This window comes from Balaenoptera physalus (genome assembly GCF_965194825.1).
Source record: "Balaenoptera physalus genome assembly, chromosome: 6".
Taxonomy (NCBI): Eukaryota; Metazoa; Chordata; class Mammalia; order Artiodactyla; family Balaenopteridae; genus Balaenoptera; species Balaenoptera physalus.
The window spans coordinates 95,588,856-95,615,702 of NC_138885.1; the positions used below are offsets into that span (position 1 = coordinate 95,588,856).

At 38.8% G+C, this 26,847-nt stretch overlaps 1 protein-coding gene across 5 annotated transcripts in view; it reads left to right on the forward strand.

Annotated features, from left to right (window-relative positions):
- PARD3B (par-3 family cell polarity regulator beta) overlaps positions 1–26,847 on the forward strand; it is a 1,041,978-nt gene that overhangs the window by 706,648 nt on the left and 308,483 nt on the right. For all 5 annotated transcript variants that reach the window (XM_082466955.1, XM_082466956.1, XM_082466959.1 and 2 more), the window contains 2 exons: positions 3,190–3,396; positions 4,131–4,368. In XM_082466955.1, the coding sequence (XP_082323081.1) occupies positions 3,190–3,396; positions 4,131–4,368 (445 nt within the window). The remainder of the gene's footprint in view (positions 1–3,189; positions 3,397–4,130; positions 4,369–26,847) is intronic.

Below are 26,847 nucleotides of genomic sequence, written 5' to 3' on the forward strand. Positions count from 1 at the left end.
TCAGATAATTGGTTAAAATCCGCCACAGTCAATATCACATCAGCTACAGGTGAAAATGTGAGGACTCATCACTCTTGGGGACGACTTCAGTAGGATAGAGCTTTATATTATCCCTTCAGAGAGACCTCTACTTGTAGTGGGAGCCTAGAAAACAACATGATTTGTATAAATGGTTAGGCTAAAAATAGTGAATCTTCCCGTTCTGAAAGCCACAGAATTTCCAACGCAATGGCAACCTAAGCTGGAACTGGTGAGGATAGGGGTAGGGAAGAGGGACTGGCTGTGACGATTTATGGTGCTCACTTAGGATCTTTGTGTGGTAAAACGCTTTATTCCAAGTGTTGTGTTGACATTTAGTGCTGATGCCATCAGTTGACATAATAGTCCCTCGGAACCAGTAACCTCGACCTTCCCTCGGAAGCCTTGGACACGTAAAGGAAATGTGAACTCTAGTCAAGGTCCTTTTCATGTGGAGATTCAGTTCAGTCAGTTCAGTGCACCTGTAGTCCTTGTAAGGACTTTCCTGATTTGAGATTCTCCTCTCTAACATCAGTCTGTTTTTTTCCACCACTGTATGCTGTTTACTCCCTAGAAACAAATAAGAAAGTTGTTTTCAAGCCTGAAAATCCCTGAGTCCACATTTGTAACCAAGACTCAGTCGCCTTTCTGCTTTTAGTTTTACTGTGGACGGCATCCAGTAGAGCTAGGTTATAATTTTGGCCAACATTAGTTGACACTTCTAATTTGTGACTTCTATTTATGTAAAGTGGAATTACTTGCTGGCTCTATTAATCCTGCAAAGCCCATGAATCCTTAATGTTCAGTTTGCTTTGAATGAGTAACAGTGTATTTGTTCCTTCTCAAATATGACTTCTTGCTGAGCTTTAGATGAGCTCCTTTTAGATAACATGCCTTATGTCTTGGATGATTTATTCACTTTCATGTTCCCCAGAATTTATTGCTAAAGGTTGACGTGAATACTTACAGTTTGGGCTCTAATATAATCTCCTGAATGGCAATTAATAAATAAAAGATGGTTACTATTGTTGACAGAGGAACTAGGCTTTCTCAGATAGTTTTCATCTTCATGTTTTCACCAAACTTCATGTCAGATCCTCCCTAGGGAGTGATGGTGTAAAATATTTTCTGTAAACTCCAAAGCTTTTACTGTTGCTTTAATACCCCGAGCCTCTATGTTGCTTTTTGTTTTCTTGTCAGAAATGATCTTACTCAATTTCTGTTTCTTCCACTTAACCTTCCTTCCTGGGACTATAAGAAATATGCCTCTTTCTGGATTTAGTAGTGATGTATTCTTACTATTTATGATTTGCAAGTAGCACCTGAAATTTGTTCCTGAAATTTCTTATAATTTTTTTTTTTTGCTTAGTCCCATCTCTGTTGCATTTATTAATGATGCACTGTTGCCTATAAAATGTAATGTTTATTGCCATCATGTATATTGTTCAAAGTGCAAAATTGCCTCCTGTTAAGTTAATGATGAAACTGTAAAACAACATCCAGTTTTTGCATTTTGTCTGCTTGATTAGGCTCAGGGTCTTATTTTAGAGATGAGGAAACTAGAGGCCATTTTAAGTAGCTTGACCATAGTCAAGTAGAGGGTGGAGGCCAAGTACAACTTTAGACAGTACAGAGCAGAAAAGACGGAATTAGGCTGCCTGAGGACAGTTCCCAGCTCTGAAGCTTATTAAGTGTGTATCTATAGACTAGGTATTTATCTGCTCATTGCCTCAGTTTCCTCATCTGTAAAATGGGAACAATTTTGGCAGTAGCACAACTGTAAGGATTATGGTAAGTTAGGTAAAGCACTTAGAACAGGGCTAAGCACTCTCTGCATTATTATTTATTAGCATTATTGTCGTTATTTTGACTATTTTTAACATATTCACAATATATGGGAGGGTGTGTTTTTTTTTAACTTTATGCGTGTCTATATAGGCATTATACCTTTGTTGTACTTCTTTTGTATTCCTTGTATTACCTAGTGATAATGTTCATCATGGCAGCATTAGTAGAAGCGAAAATACTGATCATAGTAAGAAAAGATAGGGCTGTTTACTGAGCCTTACTACATGCTAGGCATTGAAGTAGGTACTGTATGTGCACAATCCTTAATACGTACTCAGTCTGTATCTACTAAAAAACTGCAAAGTAGTTTATTTCCAGAAATGCACGTGTAACCCCTTCATGACAGTAATCTTTGTAACTGGAGAGGATCATGAGCTTTGGCCCTGGTGGAAAAGAGCCCTGCTAGAATTCCCTCCATCTTTAAAATAATCCTTGTGCTGCTGGTATTTATATAGCCTAATCTTGTTACAGACAACTAGGGGCCTGGCTGTGGGTGGGAATGGGGGTCAAGGCATGGGTGAAAAGGGGCAGGTAACAGGGCAAGACAAAGAGTGCAAATGAAAAAATTACATATCAGAACACACATTATTAAACTTCACCTAGTTTTTTTTTTTTGGAATATTATATCATATAAAGAAAACTACCTCTTTCCTAGATACCCAAATAGATATACATTTGGAACAGTTAAGCACTGACACAGAAAAGTTGTTTTCTTTCTTGCTTTGCTTCGTCAACTAAAAAAATTGCATTCACCCTACAGTAAGAGTGCTAGAGTATGGTAAAGTGTTTAACCATAAAAATTACAATCACTTCAATGCTCTTTGATTTCTGTGCATAATACATTACTTAATAATTATAAAAACAATGTTGGAAATAATAAAAGCTACAATGTAGGGGAGTGCTTGGAATGAGAACTGTGAGAGAAACACTGTTAGGTGCTCTGTGTGTGCGTGCAACTGTGTGTGTGTGCATATACACACACTCATACATATAATCTCTACAGGCTGCTATAGCCTTTCAAAGTCATGTATATGTGTGTGCACATGTGCATATATATATATATATATATGCATGCATATTTATTTCTATATATGACATATAATTTTAAATCTTCCCACAACTTTATAGAAAAGGAAACTAAGGCTTAGAGAAGTCAAAGTACTTGCTCGAAGTCACAAAAAGGGGCAACGCTGGGGTTTAACACCAAATCCCACCCGCTTAACCCGCCTCCTCCCTTTTTGAGATAGAACAACAGCAAGCCCTCCCACTCCACCACACTGCCTCGTTAGGGGAAGGGTGACCTTTTGCCCTTTTTTCTTCCAGACTCTCCAAGCAAAGATTTCGGTCCAACTCTGGGTTTGAAAAAGTCCAGCTCCTTGGAGAGCCTGCAGACTGCAGTTGCCGAGGTCAGGAAGAACGAACTTCCCTTCCACCGGCCCCGGCCGCACGTGGTCCGTGGCCGAGGCTGCAACGAGAGCTTCCGAGCAGCCATTGACAAATCTTACGATGGACCCGAAGAATTAGAAGCTGGTAGGGCAACGAGCTTGCTGAAATGGTTTCTTCCTCTCCTTGTTATCTGCGAATCATAGGCAAGAATGGGTGCTTAACTACAGAGAAAAGTGATTTAAGGTCACAATTATATTTTTGATATTAAAAGTAATTCATTTCCCTGATATGTTTTGCCCTTTGGCTTAACAAACATGGAACTGGATAACGCAACATGTGATTTATTTTACAGTGCAACCGCCAAAGAAATGTTCTCCTTCAATTTCCTACAAGGACCAACTGTCATTTACCCTTAGGGTAGGAGCACTAAGTATGCATCTCTTGACATTATTATTCAAGTCATTAGATGCAGCCTCAACCCGAGGACTGACTGCTTTAATTGGGTAGAAGCAGTCCGGTTATAGCTGAACTGAAAAACTTCTCCTGGAAATAAACTCACCCTGTTTGTTTCCCAGCACGTCGGCGTTCTGAGCTGATCAAGGTTAACAAGCTGCTTTCAGAGAGATCAGTGTTTCATCACATATCAAACCTTTTATACTACTGGCTAAGCAACCAATGTCGCCCACTCCCAGCAGCAAACCTTGCTTGAAGTAACCAGATTTAGGCAGTTGTCTCTTCAAAGGGTACGCGTAGCCTCGTGGCAGGGTAGAACTCCGGAGTGCCTTTATTCATTATTCTGTATTTTAAATTTTAACTTTTCTTGAGATACTAACAGTAAGTGCCCCTGACCATGTGTATTGATTTTTTTCTCTGTACAGATGGTCTGTCTGATAAGAGCTCTCACTCTGGCCAAGGAGCTCTGAATTATGAATCTGCCCCTCAGGGGAACTCTGAGCTAGAGAATGCAGAAAATAAAGCCAGGAAAGTCAAAAAACCGAAAGAAAAGGAGAAGAAGAAGGAAAAGGGCAAATTGAAAGTCAAGGAGAAAAAGCAGAAAGAGGGAAATGAAGATCCAGAAAGGAAAATAAAGAGGAAGGGATTTGGTGCCATGCTGAGGTAGGGACCTGCTCTGAAGGCAAAGTTGGGATGGTTTTGTTTTGTTTTGTTTTGTTTCTGCTGATGAAATCACTCATTTGTGTGCATTCAAAAAAAAAAAAAATGCAAGCTTTCCCTCCTCTTCAGCTAGATGCCTAAAAATCTTTTTTAAATTATAGTTGATTTACAATGTTGTGTTAATTTCTGATGTACAGCAAAGTGATTCAGTTATATATATATATATATATATATATACACACACACACACACACAAACACACATATATACATTTTTTTATATTCTTTTCCATTATGGTTTATCACAGGATATTGACTATAGTTCACTGTGCTATACAGTAGGACTTTGTTATTTATACATTTTATATATAATAGTTTGCATCCACTAATCCCAAACTCCCAATCCATCCCTCCCCCACTCTCCCCCCACCCCACTGGCAGTCACAAGTCTGTTCTCTATGTCTGTGAGTCTGGTTCTGTTCCATAGATAAGTTCATTTGTGTCATATTTTAGATTCCACATATAAGTGATATCATATGGTATTTGTCTTTCTCTTTCTGACTTACTTCACTTAGTATGATAATCTCTAGTTGCATCCATGTTGCTGCAAATGGCATTATTTCGTTCCTTTTTATGACTGAGTAGTATTCCATCGTATATATGTACCACATCTTCTTTATCCATTCATCTGTCAAGGAACATGTAGGTTGTTTTCATGTCTTGGCTATTGTGAATAGTGCTACTATGAACATTGGGGTGCGTGTATCTTTTTGAATTATAGTTTTGTCCGGATATACGCCCAGGAGTGGGATTGCTGGATCATATGTAGATGCCTAAAAATCTTAACTGGTGACTGTGCTTGATCCTTCTCTGCAGAGGCAGAAGGAGCCTTCTTGGTTGGCTCTTGATGCTCATGGTGATGACAGGAAGCTGTCATAAATGTATGTCAAAGAAAAGCCGACACTTGGTAGAGGGATGGGCAATGCCTATAGCCCTTGGTAGCAAAGCATTATGTGGATAAAGAAAATGCTTCTTCCATCAACATAGGGAAAGCAAGAGGTGAGGGAGTCCTCAACTGTGACCTCTAGAACACCGCCTTTGAATTAGAGAAGACAGGTTAGATGAACCACAACCCCACTCCCACCCCACCCCCCATGATTCTAGGTGTGCCCATGGCCAGGTCTGTGGGCATATTAGTCGTCAGAGGCAGCGAGGTGCAATGGAGATGTCATCGCATCTGGAGTCAGAGGGCCTTGATCTGAACCCATGACCCTCATACACAAGCTGCTGGGCATCGCACATGTTACTTAACTTCCCTGAGCCTTGCTTTCCTCACTTTCAAAATGAGGCTCGTATACTGCCGTCTAACTCAGTGGGACTGAGAGACAAGATGTCACAGGCAGTCAGTCCATTGACTAGGCATAGCTCAGCAGGGTGCAATCAGAAAACAACTTTCTTTCTTCTCCTACAGCTAGCTACCTTCAAATACACCCTGGTGGTGTTGTCAGAATGTCCACGATTTGATGACATCTCAGTTTTCTGGCTGATGGCTTTGTGGTCACTTCTGGATGTTAAAACACCCTCTTTGTCAGGGGCTAACATGCACCATCTGGTGTTAATCAGCACTTTCTTCTTCCCTGCCCCTCAGGGCTCAGCCCTAGCGAGGGCCCTACAGTGTGCAGGATTCCACATTCTTCTGGTTCTCCGTCTCTGGGACAAAGGGAAGGGAAGGACTTTATTAAAACAAAGACAGAGTTTGACGTAACTGGTGTATCTGGTATAATCTGGCAGTTGGGGCTCTTTGTGGACCACTTTTGTGGATTTTTCAGGGGGCTCCTTACTGCACCAACCACTGGTAAAGGAGATTTATTTTTCCGTTGACTTCCTAAGACCCTTTGACCTCAGGGAGCACAACTCTGGAGCCTCCTTACCCAGCGGGTAGACTTCTTTGATGATGTCAGCTTAAGGTGGCTTTCGTCCAGCTTCCTTCTAGAGCATCTGCTTGGCTCACTAGAATTACTGAACTCTTGCGCCTCCAAATGATAGATGTGCAGCCTGTTCCCACTGTTCCCATTTCTCCTCACCTGCCACAGAGATCCCCCAACCAGCCTGGCATCTCCAGATCGCCAAGCAAACAGGTACGACATGGGATGTCAGTCTCCTTTTATACAATTGCCTCCAAATTTTCTGAGGGGTTTTCTCATGGCCCCCTCACTTATTTTGTTGGGAGTGAGATGAGGAAGCACCTCTTTCCATTACTTCCTTTACTCCTATAATTTCCCAGCAAAGAAAATCCATTTCTCAATCTCTACCCTTCTGTTCCATGGGCTGAAGGTCAGTGATGGGAGGTGATAGTTGATGGGCCAGTTTAGCACCTCTTATTAAACCGTTAGGAGATGTCTTTCTTAAGAATGCTGGGTGGTATTTGTCATCACATGTTCTCAGTTTGGGATGTTCCACTGAAATTTTAGACAGAAATGGAAAGTTCTATTCCATATCTGTTATTCATATATAAATTCTCTCTCTCCCTCTCCCCATGTTTGTGTGTGTGTGTGTGTGTGTACATACATATGACCTTGAAACTACAAAGTGACATTTAGGGACACAAATAACATCAACACCAGTGGACATATCTCTCAAAAAACGGTGTTTTTCCTGGTGGTCTCTTTAGACTCTGTATTTCCATTTGCCATTTAAAATTTTAAACTTGCCCTTATTCTGGGTAACTATTATGACTGCTATTAGATAATCATCCTTGATAATAATGATAACGTGCAACTGCAGTATATTTAGATGAGAGTCGCCTTTGCAGTCATGGAGTTCAGAGGTTAAAAGTGCACACTCTGTATGTGTAAGTCTGATGCCAATCCTGGTTTCTCTGCTTTCTCTCTAGGTCACACTGGGCAAGTTATTGTAATATCTAATCTCTTTCTGTGTCATCTGAAAAATGGGAATAACAATAGAATCTACTATTATTGTGAGAATTATAGTTGCTTAATTACAAGTAACTTGCTTAGAACAGTGCCTGGCAAGTAACGAACATTCAATAAATGTAAATTATTGCAGTAAGTAGAATAATGGCCTCCCTAAAGATGTTCATGTCCCACTCTGCAGTACCTGTGAGGATGTTATATTGCATGACTAAGGAGAATTGAGGTTGCAGGTGGAATTAAGGTTGCTCTTCAGATGACCTTAAGATAAGGTGATTATCCTGAATTTGCCCCTGTGGCCCCAAAGTAATAACAAGGGGCCTTCAAAGTGGAAGAGGAAGATGTGACTATGGAAGAAAGGTACAGAGAAATACAATATGTGACTGCGGGGACTGTAAGCCAAGGACTGTGGGCAGCTTCTAGAAGGTGGAAAGCACAGAAATGGATTCTTTCTGGAGAGCTTCCAGAAAGGAGCACAGCCTGCCAACCCCTAATTTCAGCCCATTTCTGTTGTCTAAGCCACTAAGTGTGTAGCAAATTTTGCATCATCAATAGAAAACCATATAGCTATTATCATAATCATTAATACTTCTACAATATCAGAGTAATTTGTAAGGTAAAAAAAACCCTCTTTAAGGTGTTCAAGAAGAAAACTATAAGGATTTGACTAGTCTGTAAATATAAAAACTATTAGAGCTTCACCTATCCCATTTTCTAGAATATTACTAAAGTAAGCCTGAACTTTGTGTTTGATTTCAGTTGATGGGGTTTGGCAGGTTCATTCTCCACTGCCCAGAATACAGAGCTGGCTCTTCCTGTTGTCATCCAGTATTTGCTGTGTTTTCCTCTGGTAGAAATCACAGGTCCTAGATCCTTGAGACATCTAGCAATTTGGATTTTGTTTCCTTGTACTATTTTAGCAAAATTAAGATCCGAAAGGTGGTGTTTGATTTCATCGCCAGTGTAAAAATAGCAACTGTTCTCCATAGCCTTTTGCGTCTGAGTTTGTGAGCGTATTGGAGATGCTGCTACATGCACGTTTTCAACAGCAAAGAACGCAATAGCTGTTACCATTAGCCAGCAGATTTCGCTTTAACTCTCGTCTGTTGCTCAGACGCTATTGACTTAGTTTCTTGTTTAAAAAAGATTGATTGCTCTAAGGATCTCGAGGAGTCGGATGTGGCTTTGCTCTTGCTTGTGGGAAGCTAAGTGTGGTGTGCTTTTCTGATGTTCACTGGCCGCTTTTGTGTTGATGACATGTAGTAACACAGTTTAGCTCAGTTAATTTAACCTACTTCCTATCGTTTGGAAAAAATGATGGGGGGGTCTCATTAATTCCTATCTTTACATTTGTTGTCTGATTCCAGTATGCATATGTTTTGTTGATTGCAGAATTACCTCTTGGCAGATTCCACTATGGCTCTTACACAGGCCGTGAATTATTGTATATGGAAATTATTGAATTATTGTATATTGAAAAATACACAGCTTAAGAACCTACCAACTTCGGTAGTTTCCCTGTGTGCTGTTTTACCTGCTGTTGAAAGAGAATTTTAGAGGATCAAGATACTTACATTTTTCCATTATGTGTTTCCTGTATTCTTCATGACACTACCCTGTAGAAAAGACCACCGGTGGCTTCTTGCAGCCAAAGGGTGAAGTTCAAACCCCTCCAAAAACAACCCCATGGCTGTCAGCCCTACTCTGCCTTCCTGGGGTCTAGTAGATGTTTTCTAAGCACTGAAGAAAAATATCTTTTGGCTAAGAAAATCTTGCCCTGTCTAGAGTGGAAAATTCAAAAGTCAGTTCTTGATTTATCAATTATTTAATAAACTTGTCAATCCTTATATTCTTTAAGCTGAATTCTGTCACAGATTTGTGTTTAAAATCCATTCCTTTACATCATAGCAGTTATTGTCTCCTCTTGATATTATAGACCACTCACTTTGAAAACCTCTGGCCTATCAACTTGTTCTGGACCCTAAATGGAAAGCCTTGATGTCGATCAAGTATCTTTCTCTATACCCTTTTTCTGCCCAGGAAACTCCTTTTTTAATGGATTAACAAAGAACAAAGAGTAAAGCCTGCCAATCGGAATTTCATTTCTGTTTTTAGTATGTTTGCCCATATTCATTTGATTAGTAATATTGTTGAATACCTCGTCTTTGCCAAGCACATTCACAATTATTCTTCATTTATTTAACACCATTTATTGAAGGCCTACTTTGCATCAAGCACTGTTCTAGGCACTGGGCATACAGCAGTAAACCTCTGCTCTAATGGTACTTCTTTTATCTTCACAAAGGAAGAAAAAAATCAAAGACTTTTGAATTTCTTGTGGTGAGTTTAAACCAAAAACAAAACATGTAAACTATCTATAACAATGAATTTCCTAGGGAGTGGTGTGATGTTTGCCTAGGATACAACTTGAGGGAATCAACAGTCAATTTATATGGTGCTGAACAAGACCTCCTGGCCATGGCTCTTACGGAATGTATATTCCAGTGAGGGAGAGAGAATAAACAACTCACTCAAAATAAATGAGATTATTTCAGGCTCTAGTAGGTGCTATGAAGAAGGTAGAATCAGAAGGGATGGTGTCATGTCACCCTCAGTAACTGGCTACCAGCCTGATACAGTGTGCATCTACACAGGCTACACTGAATTTCCAGCAGATACGTTATCAGAACTTAGCACGCTGGGGTACTAATGCCAAATCACCTTATTCCAGCTTTTTTTTTTTTCATTTTTGCACCATATGAATATGGGAAGATTATTTTTAAACCAGTTTCACATAAAGTTATAACAAAGAGGTAACCCAAATTGTGTATGTTTTAGTATATATGATCCCTGAAGTATCATTTTGAAGTGATGAAGTTTACCTGAAGTAAACATTTTAAAGACACACGGTCTGTAATCTGAATGGTGAACTTGATTTGCAGCTGCTTATATTTAACCCTGCTCCTCCCAGCCCAACAGTTGGATATTCTTTATTATTTCCTAACTCAGCTAATGCAGGTATACCTCAGGAATACACTGGTTCAGTTTCTACATTGAAAAAATTAAATCATGAACCGTAATGACAAAGGTATTTTTTAAAACACAGAGGCAACAACTTTAATTTCTAAACTTTGCAAACGGTAAAGCATCTATGTTTCATCCATTTTATGCTCAAATATACTACAAGCATGCCTCGTTTTGCTGTGCTCCACTTTATTTTACTTTGCAGATACTGTATTTTTCACAAATTGAAGTTTTGTGGCAACCCTGCATCGAGCAAGTCTATTGGTGCCATTTTTCCAACAGCATTTACTCAGTTCATGTCTATGTCTTTGTGTCACATTTTCATAATTTATGCAGTAGTTCAGACTTTTTCATTATTATTTATTTGTTATGGTGATCTGCGATCAGTGTTCTTTGATGTGACTATTGCAAAAAGGTAACTCGCTGAAGGCTCAGATGATGGTTAGCATATTTTAGCAATAAAGTAGCTTTTAATTAAGGTGCATACATTGTTTTTTTAGACATAATGCTATTGCACATTTAATAGACCACAGTATAACATAAACATAACTTTTATACGCACTGGGAAACCACAAAATGTGTGTGACTTGTTTTATTGCGTTATCACAGCCGTAGTCTGGAACCGAACCTGCGGTATCTGCCTGTATGTATCTTATTGAAACTAGGGCAACTCTATATAATGACATCTGCTGTGAATTATTTTAAAAAGAACACTCCTACACACACACACACACACACACACACACACACACACATCCTCATCCACCACCACAAACAGCACAGCCATCACCGCCACCAAATTAATTCCTAACTGAATTGAAAATCTGCCCCTTCCAAGCTCTGTGGCCTTCATTCATCCCTTTGAGTCTCAGTCTACTCATCAGTAAATTGGGGATAATAACGCATCCTCTCCGAGTTGGGAAGTTTTGTGAGCAAAGCTATTAGTATGGTGCTTGGCTTGGTAGACTTCCCTTCTTGTCTTCCCTCAAGGCCCCACCCCAGACAGCCAACCATCAGATCTTGCCTTTCACTTGGAGCCCACTAAATTTCTGCTTTGATTTTTTTACTTTTCCTCTAATTGCTATTATGTATTTCAGGTGGCCATGCTGTCTTTAGCCTGGACAATTTTGCATAGTAAGCTCTAAGAAGTAACGCTAAAACTAAAATCATTCAATCATTTATATTTTATAAACTTTCGGTCACCCCATTCTAAATGTAACCATGAACTATTTTCAAAGGTTATTTCATCACTTGGTGATGAAAAACTTTCTATTGAATTAATTCAGTAAAACTTTCTATTGCTGAATACAAATGGAGAATGGACTCAGATGGAGAATCAGTTTTTTTTGTTTTGCTTTCTTCTTTTTTCTTGTTTTTCCTTCTCCCAGTATTTCAGGCCAGAATGTATGGATGGGTTTTGGACTTGATATTCCTAATGCATGGCTCAGAGTTATTTCATTGGACTGCCTTGGAAGTTGTCTTATAAGACATTACCCATAAAGATACATTTTGACTTGATTTTTAAATTAGGTTAGATAGACTGAATACTTAAATCTCCAGGGAGCATGACATATCTGTCGTACATTTCCGCTCTTTACCTTGATCCCATAAGGGCTGTTATAGGTCTCGTGTACAATAAGTATAATGCAGCCATGCCTGTCATTACCTCTTTCTAGATAGTGGTGGTAAAATGTTCAATTTTATGGGTATGAAGGGTAACCTAGCTAATGTAACCAGACCAGTGAAATTGTAACAGTCATTTCCCCAAAGGCAAAAGGCCGAGCACAGGCTAGCGTTAAGGTGCTTGGTTTCAGGAACTAGAGGCCAGTTGGAAACATGAAATATCAGATGAAAAATGAAAGTCAAAGTGGGTCAAAGTTCGTAATTCAGCTTCGCGCTGGATATGGAACTACACTGAAAACACAGTGTCTTGTAGATCAGGGTAAAATGGCTGCAGATATTGAGTACGAAAGAAATATATGACTGTGGTAAAAAAATAAATTTGCATGTCAAAGGCTACTTCCTGGTGCAGCCATCCGACCTCCTCCACGGCTGTCTGTGATTGCAGAGGAAGAGAAACAGAAGATGCAAACACACTGGAATTTAGTTAGCCTCATCTTTTGCCTCTTTGGTAACTGAATTTTCTCACCTCAGAGTCCATCTTAAATTATTTACTTTCTCTTCCACAGTACGAGCCATGAATATTTCGTTTCTTCGTTTTGTTAATTTGCCAGTTTTCCTTTGAGCTAAGTGCCCTAGCAATTTTAATTTTTCATTCGAGTTGGGAAGAGCAATGACCCTTTTTTTTTTTCATTATTACTATCACAGGGCTGGACTCCGAATGCTACTTTTTATGACCAGCAGTGTTGAGCCCATAATAGAAATGCAAAGTAGAGAGTGTAATATACCGATATTGACTTCCATTAAACCCAGTGGTGTGAGAGCTGATAATATTTATATATTTATGTATTAAACATGCTAGCTTTTGTTCATTTGCAACTAAGCACCAGAGGGGAAAATCAGCATCATAATATGAATAGATTGTGAACAGCAGAATGCAAAGAATTGGAGAGGGAGCTTCTATGAATAGGACAAGCGGTATAAAATGATGGAGAGAGATGCAAGTATGGTAACTAAAAAGTATAGATTAAATTTGGATCAAACAAATTTAGGATTGCTTGGTCGGCATGTATTTCTTAACTAAAAGACGACCCAGAGACAGATGGGCTACTCCTCTGATAGGCTGAGGGCAGACAAATGAGCTGCTATGGTGCCCAGCATGCAGAGTTTGTTTGGCGTCTGACTTTAATTATTTTTTTTTCAGCTGTCAAGCATGTCTGCAAATGTTTCTTTATCATTCTTTACTTTTTTGGAGGGGTGTGTGTGTTCAGTGGAGGGGCGAGGGGCATTGATGGAGTTAATTAGTATAAACATGTATGGGTGGCTTGTTTTCAAAGTCATTTTAAAATCTGATGGCTGCTCATAGCCTTCCCCTCCTACCCTATGTAAACTTGATTGCTCGGTAGTTCTGTTCATGGCTGTCCAAAAGCAAGATGATTTTCTCATACTTATCACAATAAAAAATTATCACACAGAATGTCAACCAAAAGGCTATTTGTTTAATTAGGGTTCTCTTCTCCTCTTAATATGCGTGCATAGCTCCCCTTAACATTAATGTGAATTACGAAAGAGCACTGAAGAAGAATAGACCCGTTTACCTCACTCCTTCTCTTGGATAATGAGGTTTAGATTTGTTAACAGATGAGAACAAAAGTCCAGTGGAAAAAAAAAAAAATTGGCTTAACTTTTAAAGAAATTGATATGCTAACAAGAACTGTCACAAGCACTAAAGTGGAAGCTGCACATTCATAAATAAACTTCATTCGCATCTAAGGTGAAATATAATCATTTAAGATGCTGGATTAATAAAATGCAAAGGATTTCCTAATGGGCTCATTTGCATACTCATATTAAATAACAAAACACATTAATAACAGTTTTATTCATATATATAAACACTCGTAAGTTCCTAGTTGAGACTGTATTTGCCTAATTTGCTTTGCACCATGTCCAGCACAATGTCATGTCCTTGTAGGATGTCTACTTAATACTATTAGATAATGACATGTATAGATTTAATAATTTGCTTGAAAGAAAAATGGAATTAGTTCTTTACTTTGCACCTTTTATCTGAGAACCTCAGTGTAATTCACTAACATCCATCTTCCAGATGCATGGGAGATGAATGTGGTAAATAGCAAAGAACGAGACGTGGAGAAGTGAAACAGCCTTCCTGGAGACGGGCTTTGAACTGATAACAGTACCAAGACCCCTCCTGACCATTGCTACCATTGTGTTAGCATTTAAAAATGCACTGACGTCAGCCATAATTCTGTGTATACTTTCATACACCCATAGTTCTTTATTTTCGCCATTCGTTGGGTTTTTCTGTCTTAAGTCAATGTATAAGACAGCAACTTAGTAACATGAGATGGTTAATAATTAAGGTAAAAGGCTTGAACCTTTGGCATAATAACTGTACCTGTTTTCCTCATAGAATAAGAGGCCTCCCAGAACCATTAAAAACAGGTATAGGATATAAAAATATACAAATATTACTGGGTTGTACGTCTAGAACTATTATCTCAACCATGCTAAATAACATCCACCAGGAGTTTGGAGACAGTCCAGTTTTGTTTCTCCAGCTAGCTGTCGGTCATTTCTGCACGGTGGCCCGGCCTCACCTCAGCTTCATCATTGTCTAAAATCTAATTCATCATTCACCCATCTAAGTCATGAGGTCATCCTGACTCCCCTGATTCTGTTTGAGGCACTGCCAGGAATCCTGTGACATCCGGGATGCCTCCCTCTTTCCATTCTCATTCTTCCATCAGCCAGCAATCCTGTTGATACTTGCAAAATGTTGTCTCTTCCATCTGGCCTTTTTTTTTTTCCATTTCCACTGCCATACTCTAATCATGGTCTTTGTTATCTATGACTAGATTGCTTCAGTAGAAGCAAAACCTATTTGCCTGCTTTCTTCCTTTCTTCATTCCAGTTCATCCCAGGCAGAGCTACCAATCATTCATTCATTCAGTTTTAATGAACACCTCATGCCCTAAAATGCAATATAGCACAGTGGCAAAGAGCAGATCCTCTGGAGTCATTCTATTTCGGTTCAAATCCCAGCTCCGTTATTTTTTCAGCAACTACTTAACTAGTCTGTATTTCAGTTTCCTCTTTTGTGAAATTGGAATAATAATAATAGCATCTACCTAATAGTACATTAGATGATATATGAAAAATGCCTGATACATAGCACATCCTTAAAATATTAGTAGTGTTCTGCTCTAGGAGCTGATTCCCAATTACCTAGTAGGTCTCAAAAATCCAACTGTACTCTAGCATTATCTACAGAGCTTGTTAAAGTTATAGATCACTGGACCTTATCATGAGATTCTGATTCATTAGGTCTAGGCTAGGGCCTGGGACCCTCTGATGTTTCTGTTGCATCCAATCCCAGGAACCTCCATATGGGAACTACTAACTTATAAAAATAAAATTATTTAATTTGGCATTTACTATCTATATTCTTATTCAAATTTATATTTCTATCGTTGTTTTTTCTCTTCCTTTCTGCAAACTCACCACTCCAGCCAGATTACTCACTATTACCCAAAACGAGTTTGTGAAGCGCTAAGGTGGCGCCCTGTCTTAGGATAACCTCCTTTCCTTCTCTGAGTCCTGCCAGGCTCTGAACCCACCTTAAGCCCCATCTCCTTATGAGCCCTTCTTTGACCTGCATGTCTCTCTCATCAAAACTCTATAGTTCATGTCTCCTCAGTTAGTACTCCCCACAGGCCGACTCGGTTTTTAGTTTGGGTTTTACATGTCTGTCTCGTCCTCAGTGGGATTGTAAATTCCTTTAAGCAAAGGGACTTCCTCATGATGCTTTTCACTGTGTTGGCCTTTAATAAGCTTTTGCTGATTGACTGGCTTATGTGGTGTGCTAATTGGAGTAGACTTATTTGGATATTAATGTGTTGTGCCCTTTAGTCATTCTAGATAATAGTATTGAAAATAATGAAAACAGTGGAAGTGGTGCAAAAATAAGAAAGAGGGTGAACTGCATTGGGAGTTAATTTTTTTTTTTTAATTTCTGCTTGAAGAAAAGGTTGAAGGATGAGTTAACTGGTAATAGTAACCAGCTGTTCACCATCTCCACTGAGGACAGGGCTAGAGAAAACGGGCCAAAATCACTGTCAGAAAAAAATGAGGTTAGATATAGAAAAGAAGATGGTTGTTAAGCACTGGAATGAGGTTTCTGAATAGGTGGTAGAATTGACCTCCCTGAAGTACTTTAACAGTAGGAAGGATGAATTTCCATCCAAAATGGTATGAAAAAATTAGCCAGTCAGTTCAATACTTTAGTATCTATTAAATGCTACTCTGGGGAACCCCAGAAAAAGATATACAACATGAACCCTTTACTTAAATTTACTATCTAATTAAGATGACCCATAAATATGAAATTATTAACAATGAAAATAGGATTTAAGATTAAGAGCCAAACTGTAAGGTTATGACCGTAATTATGGGTGGAATTCAGCTGTATACCCTCCAGCCCCTCTCTACCTCTCCACACCTAAAAAACTAACTCCAGGCCTTTTTTAAATAAATGGATTTTCCATATCTCGTTCCAAACTGCTTTTTTAGGTTGAGTGGAGCAATCCCTAATCTTTTTTTTTTGAAATAATTTATTCAATACTATTGACCAAGCCACTGCTAAGTACACAACAAGCATGTTGAGAGTAAGCAACCAATCCTTTATTTCTTTTTTTCCTGACACATCTTTCATTCATACAACAAATATTGATTGTCTAATAAGTGTTGTTTTCAGTTTGGAGATAACCACAGTAAACAAGTCAGATGTGTTCTCTTGATACATGCAACCTTGCCTTAAAGTGTGGTAGGGCTTTATTAAAGTGACATAAAATTTGCTAAGCTCCTTTTAAATAACCAGAGCATCCCTGAATCCCATAAAACTGTGGTTAAACCATTAGCAGTGTCCTTAGTAAAAATATTGAAAGTAAGATGTCTCAATATCTAAACTTAGCTGTGTAACTGCCTTCTTGAATGGAAGTTTTTATCTGCCTGAGAGATACGTACATTTTATACACTTGCAGTATGTGTATAAATTATCATTGTGGTTATCAACTACTTGGCCACTGACTGAAAATGATTAGAGCATAGATGTGTCTGTAGACGTAGATAAGGGTTGGTATCTGACAAGTCAGTTTCGCAAGGTGAACTGTCACTGAATTGAAGGAACTAGCCCAAGACTACTAACGTTTAACTTGCCGAAGTAGAAAATCTAATTAGAGGCAAAATGAAAAATTTGGCCTTTAAACATATTCACATTCAGTGTGTCCTTTGGTCTATGTTGCGGGGACCAGCTCATCCCAGTTTGAGCACTGAAAAATCCATGCCCCGGGAATCTCCTCAGTTTTAAGCAAATAGGGACAGTGGATCACCCTAGTCTGCATTCCCAATTAGATCTGATGATTCCCTAATTTCCCTCCCCATCGTTTGTTTATATGCCACTATATAGTCATAAAATTCTTTGAAAAATAAACAAAAATAAACAGTAATTTTATTTTTACTACTACACATTTAAAATATTTATACTACAAATTAAAGAAATATATAAAAAAGCAGAAGCTATTAAGAAAAAAAAAACTGGAATGAACTCTTCTGTTGTCTTAGTTTTTTGTGCTTGTCTATACCTGAGCTGCTGTCTATTCTCCTGAGGCTTTCTTAGCAGCTGAAAAAAGCCACAGAGCTCCAGAAATCAAAGTAGAAATGTCTCAGCAGAGAATGACTAAAAGTAGCACCTCCACATGCCCACAAAAGAATTCTTTAAAATATTATGTAATTCAAAACTCAAGGGCTTCCCTGGTGGCGCAGTGGTTAAGAATCTGCCTGCCAATGCAGGGGACACGGGTTCGAGCCCTGGTCCGGGAAGATCCCACATGCCGCGGAGCAGCTGGGCCCGTGAGCCACAACTACTGAGCCTGCGCGTCTGGAGCCTGTGCTCCGCAACGGGAGAGGCCGCGATGGTGAGAGGCCCGCGCACCGCGATGAAGAGTGGCCCCCACTCGCCGCAACTGGAGAAAGCCCTCGCACAGAAACGAAGACCCAACACAGCCAAAAAAAATAAATATAAATAAATAAATTAATTTAAAAAAACAAAAAAAAAAACAAAAAAAACAACTCAAGAGAAAGCTGGAGGGAACCTGGACCAGAAATAACGGTTTATGACTGATTGCCGACAAAATCACCAGTGAACAGTAAAAAACCCTAATTCTGGGGCTTTTGGTGTTAGTTCCTCCCATTGATAGGTTTCTTCTCCCCCAGGGACTGTAATTTTCCACTTTAAATTTGAACTCTAGTCAATGTATAATAGAAAATCAATAGCATAGATTTGTTCTGCCTTCCTTTTGCCTCCTGGAAGTTTCAAAGTATGTGAAGGAACAGTTTTTATGATGGAGATGGACTGTAAAATGAAAGAGGTGGCTTTGACCAATTTTCTAGACCTTTGACCGAGACACTACACCAGGCTACCCATGCCACCTTCTCTACGTTTCCGTCATGCCCTTGTTATCCGCAATCTACCAGGGTATTTAACATCAACAGTGATATGATTACTGACATACTTTTGTAAAGACTCTTCGGCAAATTAATTGGAATTTGCTATCAGAATATTTTCCTATTTATTCTACCTTCTCCCCTTAATTGTGGTTTACTACTTTCGATTGCAACTTCTTTCCCCATACTGTGACTTGAGTAGAGGGAAACGGGGAAGAAACTCACAAAAACACAAGAGTAATCCAAAAACTTAAGCATTCAGCATATATACAGATGATTGTTCTTGCATTGTTAAAAGTAAGCAAAGGTGCCAAGGAACCTCTGCAACAAATGCAGACGTGGGGACGAGGTAGGTCGTTCTCCCTCCCTCGGGCAGATTCAACTTCCTCCCCTGACAGTTTGAATCCTTTGGTCAGCCTTCCAACTCCAGCTCACCCAACATCTTCTCAATCTCAACATGCTCAGGACACACTTTGTGGAAAAGTCTGATTACTCTAGACTTGCATTTGAATTGGTCTGGATCATCTTGGTATTTTCCACTGGTTTTATATCACTTTGAGTATGAGATCCATGTCTTAGGAATTTTTGTTTTCTTCCAGGTACCTCTGCCTTTGCTTCATTTTTTTTCTCCCTTTGCCTTCCCCTCATGTCTTCTCATAAATGTAACCCAGTTTTCAGGTTCCTCCTGGTCCTAGTCTCCTGAATGAAACACAGAAATAGATTATCAGTAGCCTCTCCCCTGACCCTGGTCAGCTTTGTGTAATTGCTCTTCACTTCGGGCATCTGGTAGCCCCACCACTGAACTCAGTAAACTACGGAGCTGAGTAACCATGACTCTTAAAGTGCTGCCTTCATTGCTTTTACTCTGGAGTCTTCCTGGTAGCATTGCCTAGTACCCTTGGTCCCGTGTGGGCCCTGCTTTGAACGCTGTCATCCTAGGCTAGAGTCCTGGTGTAGTGGAACTTGGTTATTTCTGACAGGTCATACCCAGAACACTCATTCCTGGCTCTATCTCTAGCCGCATATGTCTAGTTTCAGAATAGTTTTCTTTGAAATTCTTGCATCTTATCTGACTTTCAAGTATTCACCTGTCATTTGTTTTCTTCACTGCCATGGCCTGTGCTGCTCATGAAATATGCCTGCATGGACCACTTCTAGACTAGTTTGCTGACCTCTCTAAGGCATCCTCTGTATCTTTGTGTGATTTCTCCAGCCTTTATCCATCCTGGTTAGTAGGACTCTATCTGATCCCCTTCCCCAGTAACTCTATGGTGTTGGGCATATCTGACACCAAATTTGCTATTGCTCACTGCCTTGCCCATTATATGCATTCAACAGTGGATTACTGAGTTAATTCTTGATTCTAAGAAATCTATTCTAAAAATAGTAACTAACAATCAGTTTCTACTTGCAGATGCTTCAATAGGCTGACTTGATTTTGAAATGACAATTGATATTTTTTCTCTTGTTGTTGTTGTTTGTTTTAATCCGAGGTTTTCATTTTGAAAAACTCAAGTATTAATTCTGAAAGGGAGAAACAAATCCTTTGAGTACTGGAATCTCTGACAGAAGGAACTCTCTTCTCTGTATTTGGAAATACAGGTTAAACCTACTGATAAGCTCTGCTCTTAAGTTTTGCATTTTCAGTATTAAACTTTAAATCTATCATGTTTTATTCCAAAAGAGATGTATCAACATAAAGAGAAATAGTGGTAGATTATAGCATGCAGTAGAAATTCTAATAGACTGTTTAACAATAATATGGCAGGCGGATACCATTTTAATCAGTATTGTCATTAGCAACTGTCAATAGAGAGGAAGAGATGTTCTAGTCTTTGTGAATTGTGATTTAGGGCTGGCACAGCAGTCACACTGAAGTATATTTATTTTACAATATAGAGACATTGATTAAATGCACATGGCATCTCAAATACAGTTGACATTTTAAGTCAAAATTATTACAGACACACAGCCATTCATTTAAGCTGTTGCTTTAAAAATGTGTCTCAACCGATTGTTGATGGAAGAAAGTCTAGCTGGGCCAATATTTCAATAAGCTGATCCTTTATTTTTACTGATGTACATAGCCTGGGGGTGATTTGCCTCCTTTGGGCAGTCATATTATTTTGCTGTATCTGGTGAAAATAGTCCCTTATGTATATACACATGGGTTCTAGGTTGCTCAGAAAGTGTTCTCTTACTAGGATTAAAATCATTTGGGGGTTCTTTCTGTAGTTCGTCATTCCTTCTCTGAAAACTCTTGCCTGCTAGCCTACCAACCTGCTTAGGAATTGAATCTTAAATAATTGATGACAGCTGTAGCTGAAACATTACTATCCTTTAGGGATGATGGTTTTTGTAATGTATATTGTTGCACATTGCCAGTAGACCAGTGACTTTAAACAATGTAAGTGTTTGAGTATTGATCGTTGATTTACAAGATTGAGCCAATAGTAATTGTGTCTAAGAGCATCCTTATATACTAAGTCTATAAATTCTTTGATCTGTTTTCTCATTTATGTCTTTTAACCTTAGAACTTACTTAGATTTTTTAAAAAATTTTATTATGAAATAATTTTAGACTTACAGAAAAGTTATAAAATATAATATAAAGAATTCTTATGTACCTTTCATCCAGGTTCCTCAGATGTTAACATATTACCACATTAGTGCAAGTATTTCTTTCTCATTCTTTTTTTCTTTCTTTCCATATGGATATATGTACAGAGACAGGCCTGCATTCCTTTTTTTCTGAATAATTGTAAGTGTTTGCAAATCTGATACCCTTTTTACCCCTAAATTTACTTTGAAGCTACTAGCACTGCATCACTGTATCATTTTTATGCTGTATTTCAGAAAAGTAAAGAGCTGGCCTCAATTCAACCTCAAATCAGTGAAATTAGAAGTTATAAAATAAGGAAGGTGGTGATTTCAAATAGGATTATAAGTCAAAAAATGCCAGTATGTGTTATTCTTTTATTTTTGTGTACTATGTTATCACCATCTAATCTAAAAACCTAAATTAACTCAGCATTGACTTCTGGTAAATGAGTACAATTTCCAAGAGTGAGATGTATCTCTCTGACAGTTAATGAAACTTCAAAAGTAAGACATCTGCAAAAAGGTGCAAATATCTCATCCTAGTGATGAGGCCTCATTGACCACTGAATTTAGCACAATGTGTGTGAATGAGATGGTAAATAGGAAAATGTCCTGCTGATTATTATTAAAATTGTACTGCAGAAGGGTTCTTAGAAATCCAATACTATCTTTTTCTCAGACTTCTTCTCCTTTCCATTTTGCTGCAAATGATTTATTGGTAAGACTGGAGGGAGAGCTAGGGAAGCAATCTTTGATCACCTTAGGGCTTTTCTTACCAATATCTGGATATTTGATAACACATTTTGGAAACAAAAACATACAAAGATATGATAGAGATAGTGAAGTTAAATTCATCCACGAAATTTACAATTTGCCTCATCAGGAATTGGGATCTGGAGAAATATGGTGTGTTCTACCAGTCTTTTTAATTACGTTCGTTAGGTATTTGGGATGTTTAAATTGGGGAGGCCACTCCAAGGGTGTCTGACTTTAGTGAAGCTCTTGTGTCTTGAGAGGAAAGTGGAGGCATAATATAGCTGTGGTATAAAATATATATAATACATAATATTGCAGAGAATATAATGTATAATATAGGTGCAGCTGGTAGAAGGTGTGGGGATATACCTCTGTTGAGAATCAGTACTTAAATAAGAAAAACCACATTCAGTCCAGCTTTTACAGAAAATAAAGCAGCAATACCCAAGTATGTTCCTCGTCACAGGTCTGTCCCTAAATTACAGGAATGTCATGATAACGACCCTCCTCTGCACATGACCACGTTGCCGAATTTGTCCATATTGCTAACTGGAGAGAGCTTGATTCTGGGTAAGACAAAAAAGTATCAAATAGTGTAAACACTCCATAGAATCCTTTTCTTCTTTCTGCATGTCAGGATTTAATTAGAGCAGCCGAAATCTACTCTGTTCTTCTTGTAAGTTGAATATGTCTTTGAATGTCTATACCCCAAATATCTTCCAGGTAAAACATAATGCAACTTAATGAAGCACTTTGAAACTTTTAGCCAAAAAGTGGTTTGTATGAGTGTTGTTATATCACTAATATATTTTTTTAAAAAATAAAATTGGTAGGTAGCATTATAAGTAGTTTGTGAAAATTAATGTCATATTTTATTCTATAGGTTAACTGTTAATATAGTCTATCAAGGTTAATGGTAAAGAATTTCCAGAATGTCCATTCATGTGGAGAATCCACACACCATAGCACAGTGTTTATGAAGCACGTATAGTGTTAAACTTCTAAGGCACAGTCCCAGGGCTGTCTAAAAATCATGTGCAAAATTTTTACTGTAAGTGAGTGTGTATATTTTTGTGGAGCAGGAGTCCCTAACTTCCTTCTAATTCTCAAAGGGTTCTGTTACTCAAAAAAAAAACTAAGAACCATTTTATAATGGAGTCCAGCCTCTGCAGGGCCATCTATGTTCTCTGCCTGACAAGTGGTTTATAGTCTTATTTCTACTCGCTGACTCCTTTCACTAATGTATTCAACACTTAGTTGGATACAACTATCATTGGAATAGGAATGTAACCCTCTGTAAAGAATTATGAGGTATAGCATGTTCCTGTCAACACTTTTTCTATCCCAGAGTCCTCCTCAAGATGGACCCAGGTTTGGACCCAAGTGCAGCATCATGGGAAGCAACACTTCACTATGGAAGGGAGTTTATTAACGATTATCTCCTTTCTAGTACTACAGTTGTTCCTCGGTATCTATCAGGGATTGGGTCCAGGACCCCTGCCAAATACCAAAATCTGCCAATGCTCAAGTCCCTTATAGAAAATGGTGTAGGGATGTCACTGGTGGTGCAGTGGTTACGAATCTGCCTGCCAATGCAGGGGACACGGGTTCGAGGCCTGGTCCAGGAAGATCCCACATGCCGTGGAGCAACTGAGCCCGTGCACCACAACTACTGAGCCTGTGTGCCGCAACTACCGAAGCCTGCGCACCTAGAGCCCGTGCTCTGCAACAAGAGAAGCCACTGCAAATGAGAAGCCCGCACAGCACAATTAAGAGTAGCCCCTGCTCGCTGCAACTAGAGAAAGCCCGTGTGCAGCAATGAAGACCCAATGCAGCCAAAAAATAAATAAATAAAAATAAAATAAGTACATTAAAAGCAAAAGAAGGACTTCCCTGGTGGCTCAGTGGTTAAGAATCTGCTTGCCTATGCAGGGGACACAGATTCGAGCCCTGGTCTGGGAAGATCCCACGTGCCGCAGAGCAACTAAACCCGTGCACCACAACTACTGAGCCTGTGTTCTAGAGCCCGCAAGCCACAACTACTGAGCTCACGTGCCACAACTACTGAAGCCCGTGGCTCTAGGACCTTTGCTCCGCAGCAAAAGAAGCCACTGCAATGAGAATCCCATGCACCACAATGAAGAGTAGCCCCTGCTCACTGAAACTAGAGAAAGCCCGGGCACAGCAACAAAGACCCAACAGAGCCAAAAATTAATTAATTAATTAATTAATTATTTTTAAAAAAGGTGTATTTGCATATAAACCAATGTACATTCTCCCATATACATTAAATCATCTCTAGATTACCTAAAATAACCTATATAATGTAAATGCTTTGTAAATAGTTGTAAGTGCAATGTAAATGCTATGCAAATAGTTGCCTGCACAGCAAATTCAAGCTTTGTTTTTTTGGAACTTTCTGGAATTTTTTTCCCAAATATTTTCCATCCATGGTTGGTTGAATCTGTGGATGTGGAACCCATGGATACAGAGGGCTGAATGTAGTCTCTAGCTAGGTTCCATCAGGTGCAAACCAAATACAGCTCTCTTCAACCTAAGTAAGAAATGAATCTTTTTAGTTAAGACCTCTATGTTTGCGTTTCCCTGTGCTTTTTAGCTGAGGTCTCCTCTGCTGTCACAACTCAGACCAAGAAAATTTCAGTTATGTTTAGGTAGCCCATTGTGTCTCTTACCACTAGGACGGTAGTATACATCTCCTTTTGTTGGGGTCTTTACAGTGTCTAATAGAACTAGGCTGTAAATTCATACTTGGCCATTAGGTGTTGCTACATCACACAATATGCTCCAAACTGAAAAGCGACTATCTTTGGGGCCTGGGAATCTATAAAACAAATTCTTCTATTATTAATTCTGTACATTTAAAATCTTTAACATGAATGTGGTTGAAATAAGAAGTGCCTATAATAAATAGAATGTATAGATAAAGTTTACCCATATAATTTTAAAGTTGTAGTCAAATAATTTATAGAGCAATGCTCATTTTTATTAAAATTTAAAAAATTGATACTTCCTCAAAAAACAAGGACATGAATTACTGTTCAAGAAAGTATCAGTAATTTCCTTTCTTGAAAGGGCAGGCAATGAGCGATATAAGTCAAGTTGCAATTTCATGTTTAAGCCTTCCTTTTGAAATTAGTAACGTTTAAAAATGAATTGTTTTGGTTCTGCATAGATCGCTTTCTCCTTACCACTGTTTCTACTCCCATGTTCTGGGATATTGCTCTCAAGGTGTTCTTTTTGCCTTTCCGGCTGCTACTTCTGGCTCCTCATCCTAGCCTCTTATTAAGAGTTGGCATTCTTTGCACTTCTATACCCAGTCCTTTCTTCTCATGCTTTTTTCTCTCTCTCTTTCTCTCCTCTCCTTTCGCTCTCCCTCTCTCCTCACCCCTCCCCATCTCTCCCAGCAATCTCAGCTATAAACCAGACTTTTCGCCTAAGCGCTAGATTCATACACACAAAACTTACTAAACAATTTCCCACATGCTTCCATAGGTACCCCAAACTCAACCTGTAGATTGTGGAATTAACTTTGCTTGTCTGCCCTTACTAAGGCTATCCAGGAGGTCAAGAAAGTGATGCATTCTTTCCCCTCACCCCTCAAATTCAATCCGTTACCAAGTCCCTAAGTATCTAAATTTTTTCTCTTCACCTTCATTGCACTTCCTTAGCTCAGATTCTCCTCATTTCTCCCCAGATTAAAACAGTGGCTGTCTGAGCAGTCTTGACTTTCTCTTCCAACCCACCCTGTACAGTGCTGCCCACATGATCTTCACAAACATAAATCTGATATCCTGCCAAAATTTTTGCAGTGGCTATACAGTGCCTTGAAGTGCTTAAATTTCCGGGATGTCGTACGATGCCCCATCTTTATTCTTTCCTGCAGCCATAGATAAGTACATGCAAGTGTCAGACTGTACCATGAAAGAATTCAGCCATCAATGCTTTGGGCCCTTCCTATTCCCTGTGAGTATAATGCCATTTCCCCATCCTTAAACCCACACTATACCCTTGGCCAATTCTTAGTCTTGCTTAAGTGCTGAGTTCAAGGATCACCTCCTTGGGAATCCTTGCTGACAACCATTTTCTCTTCACTCAAGGTTGGCAAGATAGGTTTCTCATATCATCCCACTATTTTGAATAGTTAGACATCCTGTATTGAAATAAGAAATTTTTCCGGTCCCACTTTAGAGGTATCTGGCTACAGAGAAGGTTGTTGAATTTCATAGTCCACTATTATAATTTACCTGTAATTATGAGGGCAAATAAACACAAAAACACAGTATCATCTTAGACTTCATTGCTTGTATATCTTAATGTGAAAATCATGTGGTATTTTATGAAGCTTTAAATCTGACGGAATAGGATCTGTGAAAACTGCCTAATTTGTTGATTTGCATGTGAAGTATGTTGTTCCCAGTGGGTAGTGGAAACTGATTTGTCATGTAGCTTACTAGCTCTGAGCGGATAACTGGTGTTAGTTCCCACTGCTGTAATGAAATAGATTTGGCAAAAAAAAAAAAAAAAAAAAGAAATAGATTTGGCCTTTGTGATAGCTCCTATTTGAAAATTACTATTAAAAACTGTCTGCTGGAGATAGGAGAGTGCTTTGCAAAGATGGATGCATTTAATGTAGCAAAGCAGGAAACTGACAGCATGTCTTAATGACACTTTATATTCTGCCAATGTATTTAGCCACAACTTCCTCAACTGCATAATCTAAAGTAAACAAAAATCATATTCCATTAGAGACACAATTCGACAATTGAATTTTGGGGGTGAACTTTTGGCATCCATTGGAAGAATTGGCTCCAACCCCAGAGAGGGGGTTAATCTTTTTAGGGCATCATTGCCTGGGAAGTGGAAGAAAGAGATGACCAAGTCAGGGAATAAGAGTAAAAGCATTATCTCTGAGAGCTAGAATGAGGGAACTATTCAATGGTTATCATTCTATGACCACATTTTATTCAATCATAAGAAAAGATAAAGGATATTTTACTGAGGAA